Below are 22,730 nucleotides of genomic sequence, written 5' to 3' on the forward strand. Positions count from 1 at the left end.
GATGGAGGTGAAGAGGATATAATCCATTGAAATTGAGAATTACAATGTGTACTATCTAGCCCATGAGAAAGGTTCATGGTGACAGGTTCTTCCTATGGATAGCTACAATCCGACCAGTCAAAAAATTACAATTTCATTTGGCATTAAAATTACATCAACATATCAATATATACCCATTTCATTCCTAATAACCACTAGTCTCTCAGGAGGAAGAATGACAACTAATGGGACAAAGTGGAACCAAATGATATGCTGCAAAATCAAATGCTAAAATATGGCACAGCAAAGCTAATACTAAGGATTTTTCTGGGGTCTACTATTGATATGAAAATTTTTGTACAAAAATGATCACTACCTCACTTTTTTTCCCTATTCTTTGGCCTCAATTTCACACTGGCTCTCTTAGCAACATCCCATGCTTTCTGTGGGGCATAAATACCAAGCTGTGCAGCAAAAAATGATTCGTAGCCCGGTGAGTCGAAAGCAAAGCCAGTGTGCTTTGATAATTCTCGAGGGAGTTGAGACATGGCATAACTTCTTGCCTCCTCCGGTGTAAGATGGTTCTGAATCTCCAGCAATCCTGCCGTACCTCTGCCTTCAGGTTCATGTCTATGTATTTCTTGTACTATCTGATAATCGTAGGGGAAAAACCATCTCTGAATGCTGTATCCACACAAAAAAATTGTCCATGAAAACTATATTAGCAATAGAACAAAAATTGTAATAATAAGTTGACTCACTATCTTCATCTTATCTCATCTAATGATCTGAACACAAAAGAAATTGTTAACAGATTACTATATCTGCGACGGTAGAAAATTCCACAACACTAGCAACTTAGATGTTAAACAAGAGGGAATTTCAGAATGAGAATCAGTCCGTTTGGGAAAAGAAATTCGCTAGACAGGTTATGCCAAATTGTCCAGTCTAGTTTGTCAATCCAAGACAAAACAGGCCAAGGTTGGCCAATCAGCCTACCATCTGATGGCAAATATCCTTTATGAATATATGCATGCATATTGCTTGGACTTTCCTAAAATTTCTGTTTTGTAGTGGAAGCTTGCTTCGTTGTGTAGATATCAAACTTTATTGTGCTTTCAAGCTGGAGTTCTTGACCTTTTCTTAACACAGATCAAAAGTCAAAAAACAATTACCCTACAAATCTTGACTCTGCAAAAAGCTTACATGGGTTGCACCCCTAAATATAACGTACAAAAAAAGCTTAAGAAACGAGAAAATCATATGATGTATTTCCTAACCATAAGTAGCAAAAGAGTTTAGAGAATCCATACCCTTGGTACGCGAAATCACAGAGAAGTGCAACAATGGGGACAAGAAGAACAGCTACATAAAAGTATAATGTACTCATTAAGACATATATGACGAAATATACATTTTCCTGCAGCAAAAGGGGCAATAATAAAATGAGTATTAAAAGAAAAAAGTAAAGGTAAAAGTAAATATATATATATATATATAAAAGGCAACAAAACTAACCTGCCTATCATGTGGTGTGATAATACCAGAGTATAAGAAAATAAATAGAAACCAAGCTAAAATGCTTCCCCCAACCGTAATGTAATGCCACCGGGTAATTGAATTGCAGATCATAAGCAGACGCAAATTCACAGTCACTACAATGCATGTGAAAGTCATCGTGCTGATATCCCACAGACCAAACACCCTGCCAGATGACGATTGACTGCTGGAACTAGAAACGGTTATAAAAAAATAAAAGACTAAAGATTGGTAGATGGAAAAGAAAGCCCAAGTTGTCACAACTCTCCACTTAAAAAATGCATTTCTTATTCCCTCTCTGTAGAGCTCAGGGTACTTTTTGGATAGGGAAGCACTGACATCCTGACAGAAAAAGACAAAAAAAATAAAATAATTTATAGGGAGAGTTCAAGGATAGATTTCATCTTAACGAAACAAAAGACATTCTCCACGAACTATAGGCATCTCTTCAATAGCAGAGCAGTACATGCTATGAGCAAAGTAGTAAAAAAGAATGCAGTACCTTGTCAAATAGTCCAACAATTATTACAGGTAGGGCGGTAAATATGACATTATACAACGACTGGAACCAATCATCATAGAATCTTTGACCAGAAAATCCAGTTTGGAAGGTGAACCAAAACTGAGTTAAAGTGAATGTAAGATTCTTGTAAAAGAAGTACGTGACGACCTGCCACAGAACAAGTGCGTTCATTATGTAAAAGTCTCATAAAAAAGACATGTTTGAAAGTGATTTTGAACATGACATAAATGATTTTAACGATACCAAAATCACTTTCAAACATGTCATAAATGTCACAACCAGCCAACTATAGAAAGTACTTAAAACGCAAAAAAAAAAAAGTTAGAACCTTGCATATTCTAAGATATGACCATCGCCCATGTACAAGAAGTAAATCTGTGAGAAAGCGAAACTGAGCAATAGCAAAATCACTAGCCATCACTGCTTGCATTCCCTCCTGTCCACTTATTCCAACGCCCACGTGAGATGCTTGAATCATGCTAACATCATTAGCACCATCACCAATACTGAGTGTTATTTTCTGTGCACCTTTCTTCACCAGACTTGTCACCTGAAAGAGATGATTACACAGTGACTGAAAGTCTTTTTCCCCTTACAGTAGAAAAGAAAAGAGAGGGGGGTTATCTAGCTTTTTAGTGCTTTTATGAATGAAAAACCCAGTTTATCTTTTATTTTCTTTCAATAAATGTGGGTTTCTTATTTAAATATTTTAAACTTTTTTGTATAGTTTCATGCTTTCACTAATCCTACAGAAGAATTATGTGACCAGACATCATCTAGCATAAAAAAACTAGTAACCATGATTTAATCATGTTGGAGGAGCATGAGCTTTGACCGTTGGCCAACCCATAATGATTGAGTTACTTAAAAGCTATCATATCATTCATATTATATAAAAGCAAGGCATTCAATATTAGTTGAACTATCAGTCAATAATACCACCAGTATTACACACAAAGGGTAACTCTCTGAAACATACATGCATAATATTTTAATAAAAAAAAGAATATATGTCACTCTCTTTCTCAAATCTAAATAAGCAATATACTTCTTGGGTAAGCGGAAAAATAATATTAAAAAATTAAAAATGGAGCATGTCGTGGATAACAAGTTAAATTCCTGAAGGATGTCTAACCTGCGCTTTCTGCAAAGGAGAAACCCGGCAGCAAACAACTGAACTACAATTCAAGCTCAAGCTTAGTAAAGTAACTCGCAGACTTGGATCTAATGCATACATCAAACATTTTCCATCTATAACAAGTGCTAATTTTGGTGGAGACACAGATTGTAAACACCGCTGCGCTTCCTCAAGACAATGCTTCAGTTCCCTTTTTACTTCTTCTCTAGTAAAACGTGCAAGTTCTACTTGGTCACCCTAACAAAAAAGCAAGTATTAGTAGTAACATAGCTGATAACAATGACCAACATGTAAGTAAGTCACTAATAAAAAATGCTAGCTGATTACCCTGTTTTCAACTTCTCGGATTGCATCCGTTTCTGAACTGATAATAAATTGCTTCATTTCATTGTTTATTAAATTGCACGCTGAAAAAGATGGGAACTAAAGATAATCAAATAATTATGAATAATATAACTATCAAATTATTGACTTTGTGTGCATTTTTATATTTTATTTTTCCCTTGGTAGGGGGTGATGGGATTGATGAATGGAGTTGTAGCTATTGCCAAAATGTCAACTTACCATAAGCTATATTAATAGCAGTTTCCATCTTGTCTCCTGTTAGCACCCAAATCTTGATACCAGCTCTAGAAAGCGTCTGTATACAGTTTGGTACTCCTTCTTGAAGTTTATCTTCTATAGCAGTACAGCCAATCAAAATAAGGTCTTTCTCTATAAGTTCTGCAACCTGAATTTTTTTTTTAACAATTTCTACGTGAGAATTCCATATCATCATGAGATAAAATCTGGCTCCACAAGTCCATGAAGAAGGAAGTTCTCCTTTAAAGGAAATTTAACAAGAATTCATTCAATGGTCAAAAGATAGATATGAGATTCCAAATTAATTCCATCAACTCTTCAATTAAATGGAGAAACACAAAGGAAGAAGTTCTTGCAACTATTACAACTAAAGTTTGAAATAACACTTTATTTCCCCTTCCATTCTTCTTTTTTTCTTATAAGAAACAAAACTACTTCATTCCAAAATAAACCAACCCAACAGCCTAACGGGCAAAGGGACAAGGTGCAAGGTGTCCCCTCCCCAAACCAAAAGGGATTACAAGAACACCTTTCATTTCATTCTAGGTTAATGGTGAAAGTGGTGTAACTTTCCCATTCCATACATGAACTATAAAGCGCTGTCAACCACCAGGATGGTAGAAATCATACACATGGACAGATGAACTTTTATGCCATTAAACAATACGAGTAATGCTCACATATTAACTGAGACAAAATATTATAAGATTCTGATTAGTAGAGTAATCACACTTCTTCAAGAATAGAGATGATATATGTATATATATTTATAAGAAACAGAAACCGTTTCATTGATTGATGAAATAGATTACAAAATTTCATCTGAGAGTAATTACAAGAGATTTCTCCAGTTCGTCATGAGGGTCTATAACCTATAGTTACAAAAGGGCAGAGAATGACATAATTTTGTAATTATATAGCCTTTTATGAGTATTAACCATTGGAATGATATCTTTGTTGCTCTATGAGTGGGGTTTCACTACCTAGCACCAAGGTTGTTCGTTTTACTTTCCTCTTTTGAACATAAGTCTGAATAATAGGAGATGACACAAACACACAATTTCCCACAAGGAACAAAAACTGGATCAAGGGCATGTCCTAAGATGGTGAATGGCCTCAACATGGATTTTGCAATTAGCCGGGGGGTGGAAGGGAAAAATAAAGACAAAAAGGGCAAAGGCATACTTCACTACGAGAACAGAAAACAGCATAATTACTTAACCCACCTCATCCAATTTCTTTTCACGATCTCTTAATGAAGACTTAGCTTGAATGAACTTCTCATTCCAGCTTTCATACACGTCAGGATGCAAATCTCTGTAAGCAAGGCATAGGGTTCTCAAACCGGAAGATCCAAATTTCTCCAAGTGTTCCCTAGTTACATTCTTCAAATCATCATTTCCACCAGCCAATCTCTCATATACTACGGTATCAGCACCCTGGTCAGTGTAATTAACCACATATCAATAAATCTGATGACCAGAAAGCTAAATTGAAAAATATTAAAAGATTACCTTGCAGTACAAGACAAGCCTACCATCAGAATAACGACACACAACAGACTGACGCTTCCTTACACTGTTATCAACAGCAAATAGAATTGATAAATTTATATGTTGCAAGTAAAATTATATCGGTTTGAAGTATATTGAAGGAAATACAGTATGCCAACCTATTGAACTCAAGTACATTGAGAATTTCATATGAAACATCTTGGATTTTTCCCATCTTCTCAACATGAGATTCTCGAACATATATTGTAGTAGGTGTGCGCCTGAGAAAATAGAAAGTGGACAGAAATTACTACCTGATATTACTACACATACAATTGGGAAAATTCATCTATAATTAGTCCCAAAATCAGAATGAAGAATATACATTTCTTAATTGAAGTTAAGCATGTCATACTATGCCAATTGCCAAGGGTACATTTTTATGGCGACAATCAACATCGAAAATATTTACAAGTAAAATCCTTTTCCAATGAGTGTAGTAATTGAAGAGGAAGGAAATCCTTCAACCCTTTGCCAAAGCTACATGAAGGAAAAGCCTCATGGGACTGGGAGTAGACAAGTATCAAATGCATGAGTTTCAACCATCAGACTATAAGACTAACATAATGCCCAAGTAGAGACGAGACAGAATTCACTGGAATCTGTTGTTATTTTAATAAACTCAAGATAAAATTGTCCCTCAATTCATGGAACATATTTGCATTCGATGTGCAAACCTGTAAAAGAAGAAGCCAAAGTTTTTAGCCGCAGTTACTAAGGCAGCCTCATCAGGTGATGCAGCTTGATAAATGATCTTTTCTGGGGATTCGTCTCCCTCAGGGAGTACAGTATGACAAATAGCAAGGCATCTGAAAAATTCCTAATAAATAAACATAACATCATTATTAGTTATTTTTTGCAAGCCATCACACCTGGTAAGCCAATATGGCATGTATCAAGGCTTCAAATACAACAACCACTCTATCAATACAAAGAAAATGCATCAAGTTCCACTGTCCTTATTAAAAGTTTATCCTACGAGATATTTCCCAATTTCTTTAGATATATTAATCATAATCGTAAAACCACAATTCATGAACAATTGCAAGTTCAACGTGAACCATATAAATTCTATTTATATTAAATATGAATTGTCTTGATAAGATTTCCAATGAAATCATAAAATAAGAAAATGACGGGTCGATCCTTCCCTTCCCAACATGATCCTTCTCCCTAGGGTTCCCAGATGAGGGAATTATAAGATAGCCTCTGACTCCAACTACCGTTCATGTATTCCCATGCTAGATGTAACCAACTACTCATCCTGCCTTTTTTATGTTCTTGACAACCCATCTTTGTCTTAATAGTCTTTCAGTGGCACGTTTCCTTTTTTTTCTTATAAGAATATTTTCGTTGATGTATGAAGTTTACAAAAAGGGGGAAACGGCACCAATCCAAAGAGTTACATTAAATATCTCCACCCAATTGGACAAAAGTAAAGCAAAACTATAAGAAAGAATGAAAATTCAATTAACATGAAAAAAATAAGATAAAGAGCATTCTCAAGAAAAACCGAGTAGACACTTTCCTTGGAACCAAAGGTCTAATGGTTTCTTTCAAGCCAAACTGAACACAAAAAAAACAAGAACTAAATTCTTCCAAAACATTCCCTTCTTGTCCTTGAAAGGAATGGCTAGCATAGTAATTCAAAGAACATAAATACAACATATAAGAGAGAATGAGAGAGATTATAAAACCAGTCCAATCAATAAGAAGAAAAAGGTAAAAAGAAAAAACCCCAAAATCAAGAACTCGTACATAATTAAAACCTCAAAAACTAGATGGTATCCCAAATGTTACGTTGAAGGTGCAAAGCTTAGAATAAAAAAAAATGTGTGGTTGTTGGTTGGTCAACACTCCTGACTGAGCACATTATTTTAGTTTGATTAAGAATAGTTAAAATACCTTACAAAGATCAGAGTTGGGTTCATTTCTCCATGCTCCTCTCATCAGCCTAGCATCATCGAAGTTAAATCCCTTTTCTTGTACAGCATTTGCTGATTTGTGCACCTGCCAAAAAAAATACTCTTTAAGTTGAACTGGTCTTATATCACCATTCATCACTATGTATGTGGTATAGAACACAAACCTCTTCCACTTTCAAGCCATTCTGCTCAGCAATTCCCCTCTCTATTTCAGTGATACCAGTGCCATAAACCTCTCCACCAATTGAACACTTAAAGAACTCCATTAGATTCCTAGTAAGAGTACCAGTTTTATCTGAAAAGATGTACTCTACCTGATCAAAAGCCACAATTTAAAATGAATGAAATACGATCTTTGAGAAAAAGGTTAAAATTTCCATAATGCTTCTAAAATATTTGTTCAAGTAAATATTTACCTGTCCAAGTTCTTCGTTCAGATTAGAAGTTCTAGCCAGTGCAGGGGTATTGCTATCAGCATGGAACATATTCAGATCCTTGTTGATATATTGTGTTGATTGAATAAATTTGATCATCTGAAAATTGCGTAGAGAGGGAAAATAAGTCCTAATAGATGAGTCTGTGCATTACTAATGCAGGATTAATTAAATAAGAGATCATATAACACACCTCAATGGAAACATATAGAGAAATAGGAATAATTGTCGAGTACAGAGTAATCAGAGTAAACATGGTCAAAACGACAACCTGTGGAAGTCATAGTTCAGACTCAACAGAACAAAAATAAGATGAACAAAAGTAAAGAAAAAAATTAACCATATGAAGAAGTTACCAGGAATCGATTGCGAGGGTTGAATTGGTTTTCCCCTCCCTTATCAAGAGCTAGGTAGTAGTACTTTTGGTTTACAAACACGCCACTACAAATTCCAAAGCACCAGAGAAATAGAATAAACCATCAACGACAGAAACTGAAAAAGAATGAGTAGAGAACTTATCAACAAAACGAATCAAGTTAATCATACCTGCCAATGGCTCCAATCAAACACATCATAAAGAGAGTAGCAAACAGTGTAAGTATAAGTTTGTCGAGTTTCTTTTCTAGGGTACTCCTTTTGGAGGGAACATTCATAGCATTCATCATAACCTGCATATTTATTTATTCCAAACAGAGTTCTTATATAACCAGCATCATCGAAGTTCAACCAAGAAAAGGAAAAAAAAACAATAAGTTAAGAGGTAAGGATGTTAAAAAAGAAGTGCACACAAAATGGGATGAAAAGTAACACTGAAAGAGCCCAGGTTGATTATTTTTTTCCACCCTACTTTATCATGGCCCACCCCACTACCCTAATCTTGAAGGAGGCTTCGCACGACCCCAAACCAACTCCGAGAGACGATAAGCTTCAAATCATTAAATTTTCCACAGAATGGTGGACACATATCATTAGAGGATATCTCCAAGAAATCCAAGCTCTTGCCACCAGAGCCACTCTAAATGGGGTACAAACCGGATTAATCATTATAAACCCACTTTTAATATGTTGATCAAAGATTCTATAAGATTTTTATTAACAGGAAAATGGAAGTACATATGAAGGGCAGCTGAGAGGTTCCAAGCTCTCCTGCTCAAGCCACCATCTAGTCTCTATTCCTTCGTCCAGCTTGTGTCATACAACACAATACGTAAGGTTAAGGCTAACCAGATTCCCTTACACCATTTTGACTACCTACTTCCCAAGCTGATACACAGTGCTCCCCTCAACTCAAAGTTGACAAGTAAATCTCATCAAAGTGATTGCAAAGGCAAGGGGAATCAATGTCTGGTCTGAACCTACTGAAGAAGAAAATAAAAATCAAACCACTGTGCAAATATAAAAATATAGAGAAGTTACAAAAGCTCTTTCTGATAAGGTGCTCACATCGTGAAATTTTTTCCATATACATTCCAAATCTTCATGTGTTTCCTCAGTAACTCTTTTATGTTAATGTCCTTCTAGACATCCCATGAGAAAAAAAAAAATTATTGATTCCAATAACTTGAGCTCAACCCTTAAATCTTAAACCTCTCAAAATAAACCATGAAATCAAGAAAATAACCTTTGGCACCTAAACCATAATAATGTTATTATACAGATCAAGTAATGTCCACTAATTGATACAGGATAACAGACCTTTGTTTCATGGCCAGTAAAAATAACAGCCCCAACTATATACTCAGTGTTCCTGAGACTGCATCCCTGTAAAACGTCATATTGAGAAAGCATAGAAGCTAGCGGTTTATATAGTTAAGCAAATATGCAAACAAGAAAGCACTTGCCAAGCATAACTAATTAAATCAAGAACGAAGAAATGGTGAAAGCAAAAGTTGCCCTCACAGATAGAAAATATATATATATATATATATATATTTGGATGGGAAAATAGAAAATAAGTTTTTATCACAACGGTTTCTATGGAGAAAGAAGTCCTATTTGGTTGGACGAAAATCAACTTTTTTAAGATTCATAAAAGCACACATCAACAGCAAGAAGCCAAGTTGTAGCATTGAAAGGAAAAAAATAATTCGTACTCGCAATAAAAGTTGGTTTGGGCTGAGAGGTAACGTTTGGTTCTGAATAATAACATTGCCTGTGAAAGTGTAGAGTGAATTGTTTGGTTGCTCGCATTGTACTTCACCTGCATTTTGAGAAGGTAAAGAATAACTATTATTTCTCTTGAATCTAAAAGATGCACAAAGAAAACTAAAGAAACGAAATCATACATGGAACCATAGATCATTAGCATTATCAACGACATTGTTTACTGGGACTATAAGAAAGCAAAGACTCAAAATAACTAAACAACTTAAACTTGAATTGAATAGTCAATGTGTCCAAGAGATCCATCCGTACCTTGAGACAGCAAACCGAACATAAAGGAGATATTTTCCATTTTCTTAATTATCTATTAATTATATTTTTGTCATCAAAAGTCTTAAGAATTGCTTCTTATTCCCACCATTAAACGTTATTAAGTCAACATACAGACATTCAGCCTTCAGCTAGTCCTCGTTGTATTCTTCCATAACCAGGTGTCCTGCCTTGCATTTATTATGTCATATTTATCACATTTAATCAGTTTCTGGACCATAAAGTAATCAAGAAATGCATAATCAGTTCATGACGAAAATAGCCGCAAAACCCACAAGATGATAAAGAGTACATATAGATTGTGAACCTTTAAATTCAGATGCCTTCTCTGGAGTCAGGTAATCCCACGTCTTTTCCAGGGCCTTCCTAATCTTCAAATTTGTCTCCCCATCCAGGTTAGCAGTCTATGAGCCCAAAAATTAAATATAAATAAATAAATAAAAATCCTAACATTTTAACTTTCTGGAAGGCTGAATTTATCACCATTATTAGACCAGCGCTTATTTAAAATGAACAGAAGGGAAAAAAAAACCTAATGTAATCAAAACTAAAAGAACTTAAATAGGAAATGAGACGGAAAAGAGAACCTCAATGTAGCAGACACCATCTGGATTTGTACTAGCAAGGAAAAGAATATCCGCAGGAAAATATCCATCTTGCCGAACCTGCATCAATGACATTATCTCAATGGAAGTTTAAAGGTCACACTATGGGGAGACCCAATCTATAGAGAGCTCAAATACTTTGTCTCCCTTTCTCAACCACTGTCCTCTGGGTAGTCTCCTTTGTGGAACCTCCTTTTGTAGTCGAATTCTATATATTTTTTTCTTAGGAATAAAATCAAAATTTCATTGAGACAGAAAAAAAAAAAGAAAAAAAATGCAGAAGAGTATATAAAATTACAACCCAACAAAAGGAGCCAAATAGACCTAAACTAACTATACAAACAAGGACTCCATCCAAAAGAATAAAGCCTATCAAATGATTATGAAAAATCCTTTTGTGACCTTCTATTCAAGCTTTCATCAAAGTCCTTTTTTTTTTTAATAAGATTTTCATCAAAATCTGTAGAGAGTGCAAAAGCTATTGCCCCCCATTCAACCAATCTTGCATGACAGCAGCTATACCCACCATTCACCTTCATCTTATATATGCTTAGTTCAATGACAACCCAATGCTCTACTAGGCCTACCTGTTCCATCAAACCCAAAGGCCATACAACTTTGAAGGGTAGCAAGTGAATGTGAAAGGTAACAGGGATGAAAGAAGAGATCATCGTTAGAAATATTCTAAACTGAGGAAACTCTAGGTTTTAAAACCTAGTTATACTATATATTATTAAAGCATTGATATATGATTAAATTCATCATCATCCATCAGCCTAAGAATTTGGGTTCAATAGTGATTGAACATAGTATGGTGGTCTTGTGATCAAATCTTGTACTGTCCATTACCTTCGTCACTAATTACTTATTGGGTCTTACGCTAATTTCTAAGCTCATAAGTCAAGGGGAGTGATAAAAGCATTGATATAAGATGAAATGTATCATAACACATCAACTTAATTTATGGGTTAATTAGTGATTAAAAACAAAGAAAACACATAAATATAAATTAAAGTATCACTGTCAAATCATAGATGAGGGGAAACAAACTCCTATCTGATGACAACCTTGTTCTTCAAGGGGTTTTTTTTTTTTTCAAAAATTCAAAATCGAGATAGAGGATAAAACAAATGAAAGCTGAGGTTAGCAATAAAATAAAAAAGCACTCACCCTAACAATGTCCCCAACCTGCAACCTTTTCCAAGGAACACTCTCCCACTTTTGATCTTGTAGCACATCTATGAGATTATTATTAATTGCCATATCATTCTGGAATCGTTTCTGCATGGCATGATTAAAATGTCATGGCATAAACAAAGAAGGTACGAATTCAATGCACCGTGTTTTTTTTTTTTTTAACATAGAGATTGGTTGGTAGATAGAAATTACAGCGTCAGAGTCAAAATAACTGCAAGGGAACCACATAGTTAGAGCACTCACCCAGTCCTCAAATGCTTCTTTAATGAGAGAGACAAGAAGAACCAGACTTAAAGGGACCACATTTGTAATTGGATGCACAGGACTGCACAATGAATAATAATTAAAAATGTGATTAATACAACAATATTCAATGGCCCCAACCCTTATTTAACACTATGAAACTCCAACAAAATAAATCAATAGATTAAAAGCAAGAATACAATATAAAATTTTTAAAGCAACATTCAGTTTTCTTTCTCATAATTAACAAAGTAAGCACAATCTTCGTCACAAAGGCAAGATCAGATATTTCTTGTCTTCTTCTTTTTTCTAAACTCCATTGGAAAAAATAACCATGGACACGGTTAGAAGCCCATACAAACCAAGGGAGTTACAAAACAATTCTCCAACCAGCACAATCAAAAGGGTTCAGTTTTTTTTTTTTGGACCATTGCGACATCTTCAAGAGGAAAAAACGGCAACAGTGAACTCCCAAAGAAAGTTACAATTTCTCTCCACCAAATGGATACTTCTCCTGTTCTTCCCAACCACGTTTTCCATAAAAATAAATTTATAGGTGTTTAACGAAAAGATCTTTGCTTTCATCTTTAGATGATGACTGCAAAGCATTAAGTAAAAGAAGTTTTCTATTGTTCGAATGAAAAATCACCGCCTAGCTTTCAGTAATCAGCTAACAGGACCCTTCTTTCCTCTCAGCCAAATTTGAAATGTCCGTGACTTTCTAATGAATTTTACCACATGCTAGAATATACTGAATCACCTAATCAAGATCTCATGAATGCACATGGTGTACCACTTAGCAATTACAAATTTTAAACTACAATAAGAATAAGCTAAAACAACCAACATGGCATCTTCTACACATCAAACAATTATTAAGAAACAATGTAAAGTGCAACTGGGGAATGCTACCAAATGTGAATATGCCTATCCAGCTATTAACCAACCTGATGGGTGTGGTGGATAAGATTGAGATGGTAAGAAAGTATAGGTTAGCCACACGCCTGAACTGTCAAAAAAAAAAATAATACAGAACTCTAATCAGACATGTAACGTTTCAAAAAAGTGATTATGGTAGCTGGGCTAAGTTGTAAATGGCAAAAACAAAAATAAAACAATAACGATGAACAGGCAATTTTATAACATTTTTTAAGAATGCCAATTGGAGTGGTTTTTTATTTATTATTATTGTGATTCCTTTGGCCTAAGTTTGGAGAAGACTGATCTTCCCTTCCTTTTTCCTGTGTTCTTTTGGGATATACAATTTAACTTTCCCATTTAAAGAAAAAAATAATAATGATGGCAGATACAACGTTAACGTAAATATAAACAGTAATAGTATGAACTCAAGAACGAAAATAAGTAATAGATAGTAGTAGTACAATGAAGTTGGGGTCAAACCACATCATTTGATCACACAAAAGTACCACTGAACATCGTCATATGAGTCTATCTTCCTAAAATATTCCAATTCCTAAAGTTAATTACATGATAAATCCAGTACAGAGCATGTTATCGCCATTCACTTCAAAAACTGAAATTCCTAATAATAACAAAATAATAACTTATCGTTTCCAATATATCTTGTTCTTGGACCAATAGTATGATTAGCACTTCCACTCCAGTTTGCATTAGTAAAATACTTGTTCATTTTTCATCTACGAGACCAGCCATAATGACTTTTGTGTAAACTTTTTCTAAGTTCAATCACTCGCATCCTCCCAACCAAAAGAAAAGGCCTAACGAAGTAACAAACTGAACAAACAGTATATAGACCTGGGACGCTTAAAATTACTTACCTGTTCAAACAACCCTTTCGGAAAGAAAGTGAAGAAGTTGTACTTCGTCGTCGAGACCGAATTCCCCTGTAAACAACATCGAATTGACAGCCATTCAAATCCATGCGATGAAGTTAGAAACTAGACAATATTGGCTAAAGATATGCTAATGAGCGCATTGATTGAAGATAAATGGAGAAACATTTGAGAACCAATGCCAAACATTTGACTCATTGTTACTCCTTTCTTAAAAAACATTTGAGAGCCAATGCCAAGTTCCGAGAGTTGTAACAAATCAAATCAAGGTCCGCATTGCATCTACATCGTGACCAACGACGCCAAAAGAAAAAAAACGAATCAATACAATACTTAGAAATGATCAAACCTTGAATTTGACAAGGAGATTAGCGTCGCGATCATTACAGAAGATGGTACGATGTCCAGGAGCCTGCGGCTGGACTCGGCCAAGTCGAACCGTGTTAGAAGAGGAGGTCCTCTCCGTCATTGCAGAATTACCGCGGCTAAATCTCGAACTCGATTGTCTAACCCTATCCCATCCACTCATTTCCTCGCTCCAATTGCAGCAAGGCCTCCCGATCCGGCGTCACCGAGGCGGTTCTAGAAGATAATCTACAAGAAGAAGATGAAGAAGATGAAGAAGAAGAAGCTCCCCCAGCGGCGTAATCAAACTCCGGTGGTTCAATCGACGGTGAAACGCGGAGGAGATACAGCGCCCTTCACGATGGAACTATTAGCCCTCTTGTTAGGCGTAGTTTTGCAATATTGACCCTTTCCCTTGCCCAGTCACGACCGCCACGTCATGCCCTTCGACCCATCGTGTAGGGTACCGAACTAGGAAAGCGCGTGGTTGTGGAAGCGGAAGTTGGCGGCTTGTCAACGGTTTTTCTATAAACGAAAGACAGACGGCGCGCGTGAGCTTCAGTCCCGCTCCCTCGCTTTATACAGATAACGGGGAGCAGTTGGCGGTCTTATGAACTCTTTAATTCGTGACTAAGCGGTCCAGTAAGACACCGTACTTTTCAAACTTCGTAATTACCATTGTATTCGCGTTAATTATATTAATAAAAAACATTATATTAATTTCGAGAAGAGTCTCCACATGTAGCTCTGGAGGTAAGTCTATCCATATGAAATATGATGGCTCGCCAAATTTTGTGTCCACATCAAATGAACACTCCACAAAATCATATGATCGTTTGTCCAAATCATATATACACCTGTCAAATGAAGAAAGCCTTAAAATGTATCTTGGGGGGAGGCATAGTGTCAACCCGCCACCACTCATGGTCTTGTGCCCTAAGCGAGCTACCATGTGGCACGTACACGTTTCACAATGAGGACAAACATTGCGAGACGAGTTCCTTTGAAATAGATCCTTCAAGAATTGACATGGGAGGCTCCAATGCCTCAATAGAACCCGAATTGATAGATGTTCAAGATGTCCAAATGATATGAATGACACATGGGGCCTAGTCTAGATGAACTTGTCTTAGCAAGTTTTCATGCCTATGACATCTCAGGCCTTGGGATGACATCAAAATTTGTTGGTTGTGTTAATTGGGAACCAAGATAATCATATGAGATGTCATGTTGCATGTGAGAGACCTTGGCCTCAAGTAGAAGCAAGGTCAAGTCAAATGACTTGACATATTGCAGAGGCAAGTTGGATAGAGTCATAAACAATTGAACATGCACACATGGGGGTACCCGAACAAGCTTAGATTTCGCATGAGTTGTGTTCAATTGGCCAAGACAAATCTTGCCTAAGGTTCGAGGAAGCCATAGAGATAAGCGAAAAATGAATATGTGACTTGAATTCCCTTGAGACTTATGACGAGCGCATCAAAATCATAACGTCGCAATGTTGAAAATGTACGATCATGACACTATTAATCTTGTTGTCATTGTCAAGATCCACACCACTCGAAGCCAATTTCACAAGCGGAACAATTTGGGGTCCATGGGTGAACAGCTGCAACATCCATTCTTTACGACCGGTCATCACCAATTCACCAAGAAATAGATCGTATATAACATCTCATGCTCAAAATTCGACATTAAATGACTCTGACATTCTCCTGCGACATGATCACGTTTCTTCCTCCTCCTCCACAGCCCTCATTGAGGCATGTTAGGAATTACGAATCTCCACAATGGTATGCTATTGTCCACTTTGAACCTAAGCTCTCATGGTTTTGCTTTGACTTTCCCAAAAGACCTCATACGAATGAAGATAATATTCTTTGATTATAAACACATGATCATTCCCTAAATTAGCACTTTCATCATCCAACAACATCATCAATCAACAGTCCAACATTAAAGAAAGACATGGGCAGTGTTGTTTGTCTATCTATACCGCTTGTGCCAACTTTTTGTTGAACCACACGTGAGATCTGTCTCTACATTCATTACTCCTCCCGAGCCTTATAGAGCCTTCGTTTATTCGTAGGTGGGAAAAAAGGGACAATCTTGGTCAACCTAAATAATACAGAAAAGGGCCTATAAAAGCATTTAAACCTCCCAACTATTTTCGTTGTAATTAAATGAAAGCTTTTAATATTCAAATGTCATTCATTCACTTTAAATAAACAAACAATTTCGTTGTTTCAATAATATAAATTTTCAAAAAATATTATGTCGAAGAAAACTATATTTTAAAAATACCTTTAAGTTTTAAAAGGTTTATTAATACTATTAAATTTTTTTAAAAAATAAAAAGAAATACTTATAACCTTTTAAAAGTAACATATTTTTTTTTTTTATTAGAAATAAGGATGGGGCGGTAGGAATCTAGACTTATTGAACTATGTTTAAGAAATATTTAATCATGTAGACAATATCTGCTAGTGGTGGACATTGACAATTATAAGTAGTATCATAGTTAGTCATTGGACGTTCCCATGCATTGTTTGGAGTAGGGCTAGACCCTTTTCATGGTAGACACATTTTTAAATCGTAAGAGTGACGACGATATGTGATGGGTCAAAGCTGGTGAGTTTGAGCTGTTACAAATGATATCAGAGCTAGATACCAAGTGATATGTTAGCAATAATGCTTTCTTCTGAAAGGTGGATTGTGAGATCCCACTTAAGCGACTTATTATTAGATTTTTTTTTTCATTGTTTAAACTCTTAAAATAATATATAGAATTGATTTTTTGTTTTTTTTTTTGTTTTTTTTTTTTTTTTGTAAAAATATGGAAGAAAGCTAGAGAGGAAAGATATTATAATATCATATAATATGTGGTCAGCTGTAGCAGCGGCGTTTAGGGTTCCATAGGTTTTTATGTAAATCAATATATGCCACGTGTAATATCGTGGGTCCCTTTATTATTAATATCAATATCTATTTATGTCCGGAAACCTTCCCGCGATTGGTCTCCTCCTTCTAATGGCTTCTTAGGCTGTCGTCTTTCCTTCGCCAATGCTAGTGCTCCCCAATTTCCCAATTCACGTTCCTCGTACATACTCATCAAAATAATGATCCAAATTTTCGTTGCTTTGAAGCCAGGGGACTTGGGATTTTAAGAAACAAACGATAGCTTTAACGAAGAAAATTCTGTGTTATTGCTTCGCCGACATGGGTGCCTGCGTTTCCACGCCGGAGGGCTGTGTCAGAGCCAAATTTAAGAAGTCTTCCAAGAGGAAGAACCGCCGGAGAAGGAGGAAAGCTTCCAAAACGACGGCAATTTCTACCGTCTCTGATGGATCGCGCCGCTCCAATCCGATTGATCACCGCTCCTTTTCCAATCCCACTTTCCAAGGTTCTTTCCTTTTTCTTTCTCCTTCCATGTTTTAATTTTCCAGGGGAAGTTTGATTTTGCCCTTTTTTGGTTGTTTGGTTGAGATTTATTACCTTTTTTTTTTATGGGGTTTTCCTTTTAATTCCAGAAATGTTAGCTCATTGGCGAGTCCAACCAATTTCTATCTGATCCAGGTTGAGGAAATGAGCCAATTTAATGAATCATATGCTGAGCTATGTTTTATGAATCATTTGATGAGGATTTTGTCTGTCATGATATCATATACATTTTGAAACGATGGAATAATGAGCTTGTCTTGAAATGCTGTTATGACTTCAAGCATCATATAATTCATTTCCTGGCTTTTTTCTTTATATGAATCTGTATCATTTGTGGTGTTTCAGCTGGAAGTTTTGATGAGGCCTGGTTTGATACAGTTGCAAAATTTGAATCGGATTGTGATGAAGATTACCAAAGTGTTCCTGAAGGTAAGTTTTCCTTTGAATATGTTGTTCTGATGGGAAGTTTTCTTATTCTTCCATTGTGAACCTTCTGAGTTCCTGCAGACATACAGTCGATTAATAGCTTTGAAGGTGCATCAACGTCAAGCGTTTCGTCTTCTGGAGATGCTAATCATGGAGATCTTAATGTGAATCGACATAGCGCGACCCCGGATCAGATTCATAGACCAGGAAATTCAGGAAGAGTACATTCTGTGAGTCAAGTTGCAAGGGATTCACATTCTCAGGCCATGAATCCAGATGATGCAGAACCCCAGCTTAAGGGTTATGGACACTCGAGCAAGGCGAACGAACCGGTATTCGTTGACGAGATCTCCTCCACTGCTGGTGAAAGCTCTGCCAAAGACGTTGGAGTATTGGATAATTGTGGGATTTTACCAAGCAACTGCTTGCCTTGTCTTGCATCAACAATGAACTCTGTTGAAAAGAGAAAATCACCAAGTTCTAGTCCTCCAAGTGGACTGAAAAAGGCAGCCTTGAAACTATCGTTCAAGTGGAAAGAAGGAAACCCCAATGCTGCTTTATGTGAGTGTTCACGAAGTATATGTTTTATGTTCTGCCTTACTGGTCTTGTTTTTTATAACTGCATCCTTCCTTCTTCCTGTACCTTGTACGTAAACTGTAACCGGCCCACAGCCCACAACTAGTAGATATTGTCCTTTTTTTAGCATTCCCTTCTAGACTTCTCCTCAAGGTTTTAAAACACGTTTGCAAGAGAGAGGTTTCCACACCTTTATAAGGAATCACGGATCTCCACAATGGTATGATATTGTCCACTTTGAGTATAAGCTCTCGTGGCTTTACTTTGGGCTTCTCCAAAAGGCCTCATACCAACGTGGGACTCCCTCCCAATAGTCCTCAATACTCTCCAACCAATGTGGGATCTTGCAATCCACCCCCTTGGGGACCCAACGTCCTCGCTGGCACACCGCCTGGTATCTGGCTCTGATACCATTTGTAATAGTTCACCGCCAGCAAATATTGTCCTTTTGAGCATTCCCTCAAGGTTTTAAAATCCTTATTAAGAATGGTTCGTTGTTCAAATTTTGAGTGATTTAGTCTTTGTTTTCTCCTGTTTCTTTCAGTTTCGTCCAAAGCACTTCTACGAAGACCTATAGCAGGTTCTCAAGTACCCTTTTGTCCAGCTGAAAAGAAAATGCTAGATTGTTGGTCACATATTGAGCCAGATAGCTTTAAAGTTCGGGGAGTAAACTATGCAAAGTAAGATGACAAAAAGTCTTTCTATGATTTCATCATTGCATCAATGATCTTGGCTCAATCTCGCAAAACCAAAAGCAATGATCTGATTCTTTCATTCTAACACTGCAAAATAATCCTACAAATTTGCAGGGACAAGAAGAAAGAGTTTGCTCCCAGTCATGCTGCTTACTGTCCATTTGGAGTTGATGTGTTCTTGTCCCATCGGAAAGTGGATCACATCGCTCGATTTGTCGAACTTCCTGTGGCTAATTATTCTGGAAAACTTCCACCTATCCTTGTCGTGAATGTTCAGGTACATCTTTGTGCTGTGATAAATGTATATGGTTTGCGACGTTGGCTGTGATAAATGTATATAGTATGCCAAAAGGGATGTGGAAACCTCTCCCTATCATACGTGTTTTAAAAACCTTGAGGGAAACCCCAAAAGGGAAACTCAAAGATGACATATCTACTAGCGGTGAGCTTGGGCTGTTACAAACAGTTTCAAAGACAGCACCGGACGGTGTGTCAATGAGGACGTTGGGTTCTGAAGGGGGTGGATTGTCATATCCCACCTCGATTGGAAAGGGGAACGAATGTCAGTGAGGACGTTAGGCCTTGAAAGGGGGTGGATTGTGAGATCCCAGGAACGAATCATTCCTTATAAGGGTATGGAAACCTCTTTCTATCAGGCGCGTTTTAAAAACCTTGCTAGTGGTGGGCCTGGACCATTACATGGTTGGTCATAACTGCTTGGTGTTTGACACCCCCACCTTAGCTCCCTCTACTATTATAGATATTTGACTGCGTTTGAGTACTTTTCTTTCTTGTATTGCCTTGGATTCTTGTAGCTTTGATCTTGTAATACTGGATTCTTCAGATTCCATTGTATCCTGCAGCAATTTTTCATGGAGATACCGATGGAGAAGGGATGAGTATCGTCTTGTACTTTAAGCTTTCTGATACATATGCCAAGGAACTTACATCTCATTTTCAAGAAAATATCAGGGTAAGACTCGGTACTTGCAAATTCCCATTCAATCCTTCTTTATCTTCGATAACTTATTTCATGAAATGTAAAACTCTAAAAACAGAAGCTGATTGATGATGAAGTTGAAAAGGTGAAGGGTTTTCCAGTAGACACTGTAGTACCCTTTAGGGAAAGATTGAAAATTTTGGGGCGAGTTGCAAACGTGGAGGATCTTTCAATGAGCACTGCACAGCGGAAGCTTATGCAGGCTTACAATGAAAAGCCCGTCCTCTCGCGTCCCCAACATGAATTTTACTCGGTAGGTTCAGTTTTTTATTGCTTTACAGGCAGATTTGGAATGATTCATATGAAAGAAGTGATGAATTACAGGGAGAAAACTACTTGGAAATCGACTTGGATATGCACAGATTTAGTTACATATCAAGGAAAGGTTTTGAAGCGTTTCTTGATAGACTCAAGTGCTGCATTTTGGATGTTGGCCTCACAATTCAGGCAAGTTTCTTGTAACAATGTTTTTGTTAGATCGCACATCGGTGGGAGACGGAACGAAACATTCCTTATATGAGTTTGAAAACCTCTCCCTAGCAGACGCGTTTTAAAATTGTGAGGCTGACGGCAATACGTAATTGGCTAAAACGGATAATATCTACTAGCGGTGAGCTTGGACCGTTACAAATGGTATCAGAATCAGACACCGAGCGGTGTGCCAGTAAGGACGCTGGACCTCAAGAGGGGTGAGGAGTGGATTGTGAGATCCCACATCGGTTGGAGAGGGGAACGAAACATTCCTCATAAGGGTGTGGAAACCTCTTCCTAGCAAGCGCGTTTTAAGAACCGTAAGGCTGACGACAATACGTAACGAGCCAAAGCGGAGAATATCTATTAGGGGCTTCAACTATTACAAATGGTATCAGAACTAGATACTGAGTGGTGTGCCAGCGAGGATGGTGGACCCCAAGGGAGGTGGATTGTGAAATCCCATGTCGGTTGGAGAGGAGAACGAAGCATTCCTAAAAAAAGTACTCTCCTAAAAAACGTACCCTATAGTGTTTGTGTTTTTATGTGTAATGACTGGGTGTGGAAATCTCTCCTTAGCATACACGTTTTAAAAATCGTGAAGCTGACGGCGATATGTTATGAGTCAAAGCAAACAATATTTATAGCGGTGGGCTTGGACTGTTACCGTTTTTATTTATTTTACGGTAAGATCTAAAAACGGTCCTGTTTTTCTTACTTCTGTGTTGGGTTGTGAAACAGGGGAACAAATCTGAAGAACTGCCAGAGGAGATCTTATGTTGTATTAGACTAAACGGAATTGATTATGTAAATTACCAGCAGTTGGGGATGGGTCAAGAGATCCTGTAAACTAAGACGGTTTCTGTGAGAGGAGATCTTATGTTGTATTAGACTAAACGGAATTAATTATGTAAATTACCAGCAGTTGGGGATGGGTCAAGAGATCCTGTAAACTAAGACGGTTTCTGTGCAGCCAGCTTCAACCAATTTCCATAGAAAATAACACCGTACAGCCTGTTATAATGTTCCAATTGTACGTGGTGTGACATTTGTTCTAATCCAGCGAACAAATCATAATATAAAAGTTTGACTTGTGGACAACCTTGACGCATGTTCAAATTCGATCATGCTTGAAATAAATGTTTTAGAAAATGTAAAAAAGGAAATGCACGGTAAACAATTTGAAAAAGAAAAAAAAAAAACTCAATGTTACAAGCTAAAAGTTAATAAGCAATCATCACAATTTTGATAGCATATAAATCGAGTAGAAATAATCGACAATTAGTAATAACTCTTATAGTACATTTTGACATTTTAGTCATAGCGGGTGTAGACATGATGATTTGGTGACCGGTCATTTACTCTGTATTGACACAACACCGGACATAAAAATAGCTAACATGAAAGTAAAGTAAGTAAAAAAGTTTTATCTAACATGAAAGTAAGTAAAAATAGTAACGGGACATAAAAAACCCAAAATAGTAACGGGACATAAAAATAGCTAACATGCTAACATGAAAGTAAAGTAAGTAAAAAGTAAAAATAGTAACCCGGACATAAAAATAGCTAACATAAAAGTAAGTAAAACATAAAAATAGCTAACATGAAAGTAAGTAAAAATAGTAACCAAGTAAGTAAAAATAGTAACCGGACATAAAAATAGTAACGGACATAAAAATAGCTAACATGAAAGTAAGTAAAAATAGTAACGGGACATAAAAAATAGTAACCGGACATAACGGAGAAGCATGATCTTTGTTGGCATAAACATAGAGCCTTTGGAGGGGTAGCAAAGCCCAAATTAAGC

The 22,730-nt window shown here is 36.7% G+C and overlaps 2 protein-coding genes across 6 annotated transcripts; one reads left to right on the forward strand and one right to left on the reverse strand.

Moving 5' to 3' along the window:
• Positions 1-2: 2 nt before the first annotated feature.
• LOC111798230 (phospholipid-transporting ATPase 3) lies at positions 3-14,841 on the reverse strand. 2 transcript variants are annotated; one of them, XM_087125085.1, is made up of 27 exons: positions 14,315-14,837; positions 13,951-14,016; positions 13,099-13,160; positions 12,152-12,233; positions 11,882-11,992; positions 10,694-10,771; positions 10,414-10,510; positions 9,767-9,873; positions 9,369-9,434; positions 8,220-8,341; positions 8,030-8,114; positions 7,867-7,944; positions 7,656-7,772; positions 7,404-7,553; positions 7,220-7,324; positions 5,992-6,134; positions 5,434-5,535; positions 5,276-5,339; positions 4,988-5,200; positions 3,744-3,909; positions 3,507-3,586; positions 3,177-3,416; positions 2,370-2,591; positions 2,021-2,188; positions 1,498-1,860; positions 1,293-1,399; positions 3-663 (listed from the first exon to the last, which is right to left on the reverse strand). In XM_087125085.1, the coding sequence occupies exons 1-27, from the start codon at positions 14,492-14,494 to the stop codon at positions 357-359; spliced, it is 3,681 nt and encodes a 1,226-aa protein (XP_086981211.1). In that variant the 5' UTR covers positions 14,495-14,837; the 3' UTR covers positions 3-356. The 2 variants fall into 2 exon arrangements, with proteins under 2 accessions (XP_086981211.1, XP_086981212.1); XM_087125086.1 differs by having other exon boundaries at positions 489-663; positions 1,293-1,344; positions 14,315-14,841.
• Positions 14,842-17,333: 2,492 nt separating this feature from the next.
• On the forward strand, positions 17,334-22,024 carry LOC111792749 (uncharacterized). Of its 4 annotated transcripts, XM_087118822.1 has the most exons (10): positions 17,334-17,716; positions 18,100-18,183; positions 18,262-18,741; positions 19,302-19,437; positions 19,567-19,729; positions 20,297-20,425; positions 20,511-20,705; positions 20,777-20,899; positions 21,665-21,725; positions 21,829-22,024. In XM_087118822.1, the coding sequence occupies exons 1-10, from the start codon at positions 17,533-17,535 to the stop codon at positions 21,873-21,875; spliced, it is 1,602 nt and encodes a 533-aa protein (XP_086974948.1). In that variant the 5' UTR covers positions 17,334-17,532; the 3' UTR covers positions 21,876-22,024. The 4 variants fall into 4 exon arrangements, with proteins under 4 accessions (XP_086974948.1, XP_023530130.2, XP_086974949.1 ...); XM_023674362.2 differs by having other exon boundaries at positions 21,665-22,024; XM_087118823.1 differs by lacking the exon at positions 20,777-20,899.
• Positions 22,025-22,730: the final 706 nt, after the last annotated feature.

Source organism: Cucurbita pepo, chromosome 1 (assembly GCF_057944985.1).
Source record: "Cucurbita pepo subsp. pepo isolate OVF chromosome 1, ASM5794498v1, whole genome shotgun sequence".
NCBI lineage: Eukaryota > Viridiplantae > Streptophyta > Magnoliopsida > Cucurbitales > Cucurbitaceae > Cucurbita > Cucurbita pepo.

Coding starts and splice junctions, on each gene's coding strand:
- LOC111792749 (XM_023674362.2), top strand. CDS start 17,533: ATGGGTGCCTGCGTTTCCACGCCGGAGGGCTGTGTCAGAGCCAAATTT. Junction 20,706..20,776: donor CCCAACATGAATTTTACTCG/GTAGGTTCAGTT, acceptor GATGAATTACAG/GGAGAAAACTACTTGGAAAT. Junction 20,900..21,664: donor ATGTTGGCCTCACAATTCAG/GCAAGTTTCTTG, acceptor GTTGTGAAACAG/GGGAACAAATCTGAAGAACT.
- LOC111798230 (XM_087125085.1), bottom strand. CDS start 14,494: ATGAGTGGATGGGATAGGGTTAGACAATCGAGTTCGAGATTTAGCCGC. Junction 10,772..11,881: donor AGGTTGGGGACATTGTTAGG/GTGAGTGCTTTT, acceptor TCATTGATGCAG/GTTCGGCAAGATGGATATTT. Junction 3,417..3,506: donor TCCGAGAAGTTGAAAACAGG/GTAATCAGCTAG, acceptor CTTTTTTGTTAG/GGTGACCAAGTAGAACTTGC.